At 42.0% G+C, this 10,810-nt stretch overlaps 1 protein-coding gene across 1 annotated transcript; it reads left to right on the top strand.

Annotated features, from left to right (window-relative positions):
- The first annotated feature begins 4,210 nt into the window (after positions 1–4,210).
- Positions 4,211–9,392, top strand: LOC124146557. The gene is made up of 6 exons (XM_048401703.1): positions 4,211–4,268; positions 4,315–4,320; positions 4,901–5,155; positions 5,933–6,157; positions 7,045–7,269; positions 9,139–9,392. The coding sequence occupies exons 3-6, from the start codon at positions 4,939–4,941 to the stop codon at positions 9,348–9,350; spliced, it is 879 nt and encodes a 292-aa protein (XP_048257660.1). The 5' UTR covers positions 4,211–4,268; positions 4,315–4,320; positions 4,901–4,938; the 3' UTR covers positions 9,351–9,392.
- Positions 9,393–10,810: the final 1,418 nt, after the last annotated feature.

The raw sequence follows: 10,810 nt of genomic DNA, 5'->3' as shown, positions 1-10,810 counted from the left end.
AATACGAGGGGCTAGTTTTAATGTCTCGGCTCAAACTGTTCTTTTGTCGTTGAGGTGATGATGGTACTCTAGGACGTCAGTCCGCCAGCAGAAACATCGACCCAGTTCATGTAAATCTAAAACGTGGACGCCAGAGAATATCAGTGTGGATTGTCTGCCGAAACAGATTCCATTGGACGTAAAAGGCAAAAAAACCACCAAACTATTTGAACGCTTATTTATTAAGTTCGGGGGACTTCGGTGTACTATACCGGAAACAGACGAAACGATATTCATGGTGGTGGTGAAATGGGGTTTAACGTCGCATTTGAGATACAGTAAACTGCGGTTATAACGAACACGCTTATAACGAAATGACGGATATAACGAACTACTTTTTTGGTCCTGACTATTTCCTGTAGTTATTCTGTATATATGCGTATAACGAACTACGGTTAAAACGAACTAAAATAAGTAGTCCCTTTGAGTTCGTTATAACCGTATTTTACTGTAACTGCACCTGTCGTTTTATAGTGCTAGCCCACTGAGATACCATGCCGCAGTTTCACATAAATACCCAACTCAGACACAGTATACTGACTCCTCCGAGCGGACCAGTCCCCTTTTATGCCGTAGTCAGGCAGGGTAACAACAAATACCATCTTTTACCGTATTTATGTATGACGCGACCGGGGATCGAACCCCGGACCTTCCGCTCTCCGGGCGGACCCTCTACCACTAGACCACTGCGGTCTGGTGCATAAGCAACTAAATGGGATGACATAGATATCGTTACATCTCTATCTTCAGAGAAAAAAGAAAAGTTAATGTCATCTGAAGTTTACTGAGGAAACAATATGTGAAATGATGGATTTGATCATTAATTACATCTTCGTTGTGGGGGGCACGGGTGGCCCAGTCGTCTAAGTCGCCGCGATTCGCTGTGCATAGTTGCGTCCCCTGGGCACGCCAGAAACCTATGCTTGTGGGTTCGAATCCAGGTTCGCCCCGATTATGTTTCTAGGTTTGTCTATGTTTTCTCCCACATTAAGCTGATATGACTGGAATACTGTTAAAGGCGGCGTTAAACCAAACTCACTCACTCTTCGTTGTCCTATGTGTATCATTTATGTGTGTTTGTTGTGTGTATAGTATGTGTGTGCTGTGTTGTGAGGTGAATGAGGGCTTAACGTCGGGTTCAAGATTATTGCACATATTTAGATCCATGCATAAAGAATCAAAAACGCTCCACAAGACTGTATGGCAAGAGAGATGACGTCAACTTTCAATTTATGTCGAGCAATATTCCAGCAGCTCCAATCTTGGGTTTCCACATTTCAGGTACTTTTGAGGTTCTTTTCATGCGTGCCTTTTGTATGAAGGTTTCAAAGAGCGTCATACAAGTGCTCAAACGTTGGCTCAGTAAAGCTTTCAAAACCTTTTACGTCAGAATGTGAAGGACATTTCCTAAGTTTCCAAAACCAGTGACAAAAACGATGTCTGATGCAATGCCCTACCTCGACTTGTAAGAAAGGACGCGCGTTTGCATGTTTGTGGTAGGTGCTGCCTTTAAGCTAACACATGGTTTAGATCACTACTTGATTAACACAATCTATGGTTTAGTCGGGGGGGGGGGGGGGAAATCGGCGAGAAACTACTAAATGTATCATTATTTTGTGGGCTCTCCGTCAACCTAGGCATAAAAGTATTGAACCGTGAAGATCCAGGGTAGAATACGGAATATGTCTTCAGCATCCCATGCTTGCCGTAAAAGGCGACTTTGCTTGTCGTAAGAGGCGACTAATGGTTTTGTTTGTTTGTTTGTTGTCTAACGCCGCACTCAGCAATATTCAAGCTATATGACGGCGGTCTGCAAACAATCGAGTCTGGAACATGTAATCCCGTGATTGATATCATGAGCATCAATCCACACAATTGGGATACGATGATAGGATCGAGTGGTTGATGCATGTCATGGTATCGCAATTGCATGGATCGATGCGCATGATGTCAGTCTTTATAGCAAACGTCGTGATGACTTAAATATACCCGATTCAGTGGGTAATCATGTGTTGCCTATCGATTATGTGAGGTCAAGCGTCCTCGTGCTTTAGCTATACTAATTTATTGAAAAACTTTACTTTACTACACTGCACATGGAGGTAGAATAAACAATATTTCTTTATTAAAATATTTTTACTTGAACCAAATATAAAACCTTGTTCTTAAACTCATCGTCATCTTTAATAATCCTTAATACATATTTTATGTATATTATACGACAAATTAATTCATTACAACACACTCTTTGAGAACAAATGAAACTCATGAAGTTATGGCTGTGTGCGTGTGTGCATCATACGAGAGTGCGTGCGTGCGTGTGTCCGTGTTTGTGTATCTTCGCGCGTGCATGCGTATGTGGCCCGTGTGTGTTTTTACAAAAGGAGCTTCACAACACAGGGAGAGTTTATATGTACCTGCACATAAAACCACATATCTGCCCTTCAGATAACCACCACATGATCATGTCCCACACAGTCGGGGACCATGCCACGCAATCCTATCAGAAACTCCAGTAAATGGCGGACCGCATCCATGGTCAAGTGGATGGTTGCCTGACAAGAGAGCGGAAGGTTGGTGGTTCGAATCCTGACCGCGTCATACCAAGAGACGTTAAAATACAGTACTTGTGTTTTACCTGTCTGGCGCTCGACAATAAGGGAATTAAGGACTCTTTCTCTCTCTCTCTCTCACACACACACACACACACACACACACACACACACACACACACACACACACATTGCTATCTATTTTATGTTGACGTTTGTTAACAGACTTGGCGAAGAACAAAATCAACGTATCTTTAATTTTGAGGCATCTCCGTCAACCTGGGGATCCAAAAACATGTTTACAACAAAAAGTCGTCCTGATTTAGATATTCCCGATGTGGCGTTAAACAACATTCAAGTATTGCCTGAACCTTTGTTCTTATCTCCATATGCATCTTGATCCTTAATACTTATGTGATGTAATTCTACGACAGATTATTACTTCACACCTATCCCTATTATACAAATGTTTACTCCACAGCAGAAATTACACATGACCACATGCGCATTTCCCATATCTAAATATACCTTGGCATTTCAGGAGAGATATTACATAACTACCACACGCTGCTGTCCTGTAGCAATTTTGGCCCTGTTAAGGTGAGTTCATATATTTTTATATATACCGGGGTACATAAAAATAATAATGTTTCTAAAAGTGAGGAGGGAGGTAGAATGTTGTTGTTTTTGGAAAAAAGTGGGAGGAACACTTTTTAAAATGTTCATACCAAGAAAACAGACAAAGGTAACTGTGCATGCACTGAACTTGGCTCTTTAATACAAACAACACACGTTTGTGTTCATTTTATAGAGAGCAGAGCATATAACACTTCATATAACGATGGGAAATTTAAACATATCTTTATGTTGGATTAATAGTGACGCCAAATGCGAAAGAAACGTTTCCTTCTATTTCAGCCCAATTAAAGGTGTACTTTTGTTGTGCGGTGTAGGGGCGGTCGGGTAGCCTAGTGGTTAAAGCGTTCGCTCGTCACGCCGAAGACCCGGGTTCGAATCCCGACATGGGTACAATGTGTGAAGCCCATTTCTGGTGTCCCCCGCCGTGATATTGCTGGAATATTGCTAAAAGCGGCGTAAAACCAAACTCACTCACTCATTGTGCGGTGTAATCGTTTGATACTTCTTTAAATCTAAATAGTAATGGTTATATTAAGCATGCCAGAACAATTATAATTTTTTATTTAATAAAGTGTGTATGTTTGTATTTATCTTTTAACTTCAGTTCAAAACGTATGCACTCTGTATATGGCTGACCTTTATCTGTGGTTTCCTTCTTCACCCAAGATCACTAAATGTCGCCGAAGATAAGATATCTGACTTATAAACTGGGATATTAGGACATTCGATTGCACCCAAAACGGTAGTTTACATGTTATACAAAATGTTAATTTGTTATTATATTGATATATTCGGATGAAAACGTTGACACAAACCTGTTTAACATACTACATATGGCATGTCATTTTATCCAGATCAGCTCCAACATTTAAATGCATTAGTTTTCTTGTAGACGGTTCGGATCTCATCTACAGCTCCATGATGCGTGAGTGTCGCGTGTTGTGCTTGCTGATGGTGTTGCTGACCGCACCTGGCCGCCCCTGGCCAAGCTAAGTGAGTTTAGGGTGGAGAGAGGGTTGCAGTTAGGAGCATTGTTCGGTAAGGGTAAGAGAAGTGCAGAGAGAAGTGTTAAATGGCGGGATAGAAGAGGGTAGGTGGAACGAAGGTTGCGGTGAGGAGTGTTGGCCGACGGGGGTGAGGGATATATGGAGAGACGGGTCATTGCTCGGTGGGGTACGAGAGGATAGGTGGTAAGCAACGGGATAGGTAGAGGGAGTGCCGCGGGTTTGGTTTCACTGGTAAGAAGGAGTGGAGTTCAGAGTCCTCATTCACAAACTAATGAGGATCCGGGGGAGAATAGGTCGTCAGCAACCCATGCTTGCCGTAAATGGCGACTATGCTTGTCGTAATAGGCGACGAACGGGATCATATTGGGTACATATACTGGTAAATGAAGCACGTTTTGGAACAGTGTAAATACCAAAGGTTGCTGTTAACGGGATCTGGTGGTCAGCCTCGCTGACTTGGTTGATGCATGTCATCGATCCCAATTGCGTGGATCGATGCTCCTGATGTCAATCACTGGATTGTCTGGTCCAGACTCGATTTTTTACAGATCGCCGTCATATAGCTGGATTATTGTTGAGTGCGGTGGTAAACAACAAACAAACAAACAAACAAACAAACAAACACAAACTAGTTCTTCACCTGTCAAATCACATTGATTCCAGCATCAGCATTGATTGCACCCACAAGTTACGTGGAGCCAATGTGCAATCCGCCGTCGGACACACCGATCCCTCACCCCACTCAGTGTGCCCAATACTACAACTGTAGTGCGCCCGACAACTATTTATACGGCCGCTACACCATGACGAAGAAGTTATTTGAATGTCCCTACCCGCAGTTGTTCAATCCTGATACAGATAGATGTGAGCACTACAGCATGGTCCAGTGCGGCAACAGAACAGAGCCCCTGTGGAGATGTAAGTATCTTTGTCTTCCCCTCTTCTGGTCAGAAGCATGGACATTATTACCTGCAGGGCTAGAAATAATCGAGTACATCAATACTGTTTACGTATAAAATGTCCCTTTTATGTGCAGTAAACAGTAGCTGATTGGTTGAACAACAATCTTGACCCCAATAACCCCAGATGACAATCGGGACTATTTTCATTCATAAAGTTATACAATGAAAGTGAGAAGAGTCCGGATAGCCGTAAAAGGCGACTATGATTGTTGTAATAGGAGACCGGTATCGGCTCACTGACTTGGTTGATGCACGTCACTGTGTCACAATTGAGCGGATTGATCCTCATGATGATAATCACTGGATTGTCTGGTCCAGACTCTATTATTTACAGATCCCGTCATATAGCTGGAATATTGCAAACAAACAAACAAGTATGCACGGTGAACAACAGTTTTTAACCTTTAAAGACAAAACTATGAGTTTCTAACCACTACCTGAGCATATAAAGAACATAACAAATGCCATTAGCTGCACATAACATGACAAGGGAACACACTCCAAAATCAAAAGTGTAAAAACCCCAGTTTATCCAGAATGGATAATATGCCAGACAACATTTGATGGTGCCACAGACACTAATATGAGGTATGACCATACGTGGTCACCTGATGCATTCTACATGTCACCATACCAATATTTTAAAGTTAAATCTTCTTACATTTACAGCGGGCCAAAAAGGCCCTTATCCCACCTTCCCCTTTCAAGGGATCCGGTGTATGACTGTTTCCAGGTGAATATGACCGATCCAAGTGTTTTGCCAGAGGCTGTGGGATTCCGTGTCAAGCCTTCAACCCCAACTGCAGAAACCTCCCCGATGGCCCCAATGCGGACAGGAATAAAATCGGCTCTCCCTCCTACATTGTGTGCCTTAATCAGAGATTGATCTACACTGGCATTTGCCAAAGAAACGGATTTGGGCCAACATTCTTTGACGAAGTATTGCTTGTCTGCAGATGGTCGTAAAAAACCTGTTGTTTAAAATTCAGTATTGTCAATTGAAGAGTTTGCCAACAGTGCATGTATTTGTCTAATTGTCTAGCTTGCCCATGACATGACGTAGAGCACAATATGTTACCCCTGAATTAAAAAAAACCCCTCAGATTGGAAATATTTCATGTCAACACTATCTGACCTGGGCTAACTGAACATGATCATCGATGCATTTTATCCTCTGGTGACGAGCGTTGTTCGGGGGAGGTGAAAAGGGTTAGGGCGGATATAGGGGTGCGACGAGGAGCGTTGGTCGGCAGGGGTAAGAGGATACAACTATACTGGTGGAGATAAGAGCGCGGTGAGGAGAGTGTAAGGTCGAGGTACGAGTAAGAGACAGAGTAGGTGGAGAGGGGTTCGGGGTGTTTGTTGGGACTGGTAACAATTTTAGAGTGAGTGAGTGAGTCAAGATTTAACGTCACATCGGCAGTATTTCAGCCATATCGTGACGAGAAGTACATTAATAATACAGAGATTAAGACTAAATTAAAAGCTGTTAACGAAGGACAGTACAATAACTAGGATATCACAGATTCGATTTAAAACTGGTTGAGAATATATAAAAGTCATAAGTATCAGTTAACAACACAATATAAAAATGGGCTAGGGATCGTCAGTAACTAAAGGGAGATCACAATACTAGGGACCATGGGGACTTACAGTGCCTTTGCTTCCTGCATGGGCCCCGGCAGGATTTACACCATGCCTTCAGTCGCTGACGATTGTATGCAAGTTTAGCCATTGATTAAACTAACAAATATACTACGATTTAAAAATCTGGTATGCCAACAACTTTCGAGTTTACATACACAAAATAGATTTAAACCTGTCATTTCACATTGATTTCTGCAGACATAAACGACGTGAACCCCATTTGCTTGACGAAGAGGCAGCCGCTGATACCCCACCCAACTGAATGTGCCCAGTACTACAACTGTACCACACCCGCCATGAAACACTACTGGGAGGCTAACCTACAGGAATGTCCCTACCCGCAGCTGTACGACCCTGGAACTGAAACATGTGAGCACTACACCACAGTCCAGTGCGGCAACAGAACAGAGCCCCTGGGGAAGTGTAAGTATCCTTGGCGTCCCCTCTTCAACAGCATGGTTGGTTGGTTTGTTGTTTAAATCCGCACTCAGCAATATTCCAGCTATATGACGGCGGTCTGTAAATAATCGAGTCTGGACCAGACAATCCAGTGATTGATATCACGAGCATCAATCCACGCATTTAAGATGGATGACATGCATCAACCAGGTCAGCGAGCCTGACCACCCGATCCCGTTAGTCGCCTTTTACGACAAGCATAGTCGCCATTTACGGCGAGTATGGGTTGCTGAAGACCTATTCTACCCCAGAATCTTCACGGGTCTTCAATAGCATGGACAGTATCACCGTTTAAACTACAGTAATCACGAAGGCACCTTGCTACGTCTCGATTTAACTAGAACAAATGTATGTACAGTTAAGATTTGTTTGTTTGCTTGTTTGTTATTTAACGAGGTCACTTAGCTGGAATATTGCTATGTAATAAAGACGAGTCTAGGACGGACAATCCAGCGACTGATTTCATAAGCATCGATCTACGCAATTGGGATACTGTGACATGCATCAACCAAGTCTGCGCGCCTGACCACCAGATCCCGTTACTCACCTTTTACGACATGCATGGTCACCTTTTACGGCAAGCATGGGTTGCTGAAGACCTATTCTACCCCGGAATCTTCACGGGTGGTACAGATAAGAAATATAGTAACATTGAAAAACGAACACTATTATCTGATATCAAAATGTTCTTTTGTTTAAATGTATATTTAACTTGAAACTCAAAACATTTGTTCTCAGATGTACATATTTTATTTAACAATTATTAATAAATACAATAAAGTTTAGTTACGAAGAAAGTACAATACATTGTAGGTCTCAAAAGAATATTTCAGTGAAGTTCCTAGATATTTACGAATTGCATCTTTTTCTTTTGTTCGCTTGGACATTTTAAAGCTGATTCTCTCCTTTCATGGGCAGTGGGAACAAATAGTACAAACACTTATATGTGTACATTATGTTATCACTCTTAAGGAATGACACATCAACAATGTCTATGTATAATTGATCCCACTAACTTACATCTTCCCGAGGCAAGAGGCAGTGTCTACTAGCCCATATGAAAGTCTAGTTTTCACCTTTGCCATTTCAAGCCTACTTTTCTTGGCACGATCTTAGCGCAACCCAATGTAGAGAACGAATTGTCCCCCTTGTGATGAAAACGCGATATCCAAACAGATCGCTGTTCTTATTTCAAACGACTTCACAGTGTCAATTACCATTGCATACCACTGATCGATCAGATAAATAAAAGATTCGAGTTTTCAAACAAACAAATTGACAGATTACCACAGTAAGATACTTAATGATGCCGAATTTCGCAGTTACACAAAAGAGGCTGACGGACTACACAGTATTAAGTAACACTGCACATCGCGGTAACATGAAACGCTCAGCATTGGCCATCTAAAAATAGCACTGCATCTCAGTCGCTATCATAAGCCTTTAGTCGTTCGAGTTAAAATACAATGCAGTTTGCACTTAAATATATAAAATGCACAAAATAATTGGGCGAGTTGATTGAAAAACTTCGAAAATAGTTGTCTTCGCTTAGTTGTTAGAATAATTTCAGTGCAAATCTTGACACGCTGAACCCGGATGCTGATTTTGTAAATATTCTCTGATCGGAATATCAATATATGTGATGATCCAATCCCTGTCTGTTTTTGCACAGAAAAGTAGTCTTGAAATGGCAAGGGTGAAAACTAGACTTTGATATAGGCAAGTTGACACTCTTGTTTCGGGAATATCGCTAACTTACTGCAATTAGAGTACTGTAAAATTGATCCCTCTAAATGAAAAAAATAGTGGCATCCGAAATATGTCTGTTTCCAGGTGAGTATCTTGTGGGAAGGGACTCTGGGATGGCATGTTTTGCCAACAACCCCAGCTGCAGGAACCTCCCTGACGGCCTCAACGCCTACGAACATTGCCCCAATTCTCCAAAATACATTGTGTGCGTAAGTCAGCGATTGGTCTACACTGGCGTGTGCAACAACAAAACGGGGACATCCATCTTTGATGCAAAATTGCGTGCCTGCAGGTGATCGAAAAACGCTGCTGTTAAAATTAAAGAATTCATCAATCAAGTATTTGTCTGCATCTAACCTGACCCCATGGGGGCAAATGTAACCCCAGGGATTAAAAACGTTTACAAGACAAGTCTAAACCAACAGCACACTAACAGCTGACCCAATCGTACAAACACAAGGGCCCACTTGCACAAAACGATCTTACCGCTAAGATGATCGTAACTCACATACTTCAACGTTGGCTTACAATAGTCGTAGCACTAAGATCGCTTTGTGAAAGAGGGCCCAGGCGTCTCGTATACTTAGCATGCGTTTTTCCACACAGTCTGATATTGGATTCAATTTAGCGCAGATGAAAATGACTGAGATTAAAAAAGGAACCCTAGCCATGGCCATGTCTTAATTTTGCGCGTGTGCGTTTTTTGTCTTGCCTTTGCATGTGTTTGTGATGTGCCACCGGTTGGGCAGAATACGCTCACCTTTTCGCGAACACCTGGTATTATCACTATTTCATAGTGTGATTCATAAACACACGCTCATGATGTAGTCAGAGTCGAACAATCGACAGATATTTCTTATGAATATGGAAATGGCTTTGTAGCTTTTATTTCACCAAAGTGGCTAACCTTCATCAATTTTGACTTCCACCTACACTAAGCTTAAAGGCCGTGGTAGAGCTTATATACTGCTCCTTTAAATCTAATTTACTCGGTCACTCGGCACACAAGTGCGGCGTTAAATAACAAACAAACAAACAAACAAATGTTCACTCAGCATATCAACACCCTTGTGGAGTGTACACGGGCGAACCTATATTCAGCGAGCTATTATACAAGATGGGAGCTGTTATACAAGTTGGTGGTGGACTGTCTATCGTTTGTCTTGCTCTCGTCAAAGTTGAGGGAAAATGAGCTTTAAAACGAAGGAAACCATCTAAATTGTTCAAAAGAAGTTGTCAAATTTTGGACAATTTTGACTTCTCTAAAGCAACAAATCTCCAGAGAAAAGTGATGGCAAGGCATATGGAAGCCACGACAGTTTCCCCGGGCACGACGACACATGCGAACGTGAACCTCTACCATGTGAACCAACATGATGCTGGGCAAGAGCCTCCCCACCATTGATACAAGCTATTCTGGTACATTTGGACCACATTGACCAGGAAATGAATAAATTAGACAATTTAGAACTTGCTTTGAGAAATACCAAAGCTAAGGTAAACACATTGATGCTGCAAATGCAGAGTCTAGAAATCAATTCACAGAATATTGTGTGTAACCTAGCCGACTCCGAAACGTTGCCAGTGCTAACAAGAATCATTTAGAGAGGCTAGAGGCAGAACTTGCAGAACCTGCAAATAAAATTGAAGAAATTGAAAATTTGAGAGTGACTTTTCATGATGTGACAGAAACCCAAATTGATATATGATGCAGACAAATGAAGCAAAACCTTGTGTTCCAGAGGAACAAGATAGC

The sequence above is a fragment of the Haliotis rufescens genome, unplaced genomic scaffold (assembly GCF_023055435.1).
Source record: "Haliotis rufescens isolate VD_foot unplaced genomic scaffold, xgHalRufe1.0.p SCAF_23, whole genome shotgun sequence".
NCBI lineage: Eukaryota > Metazoa > Mollusca > Gastropoda > Lepetellida > Haliotidae > Haliotis > Haliotis rufescens.
Note: the sequence above shows the minus strand (reverse complement) of the source record. Positions and strands in the feature narration are given on the sequence as shown.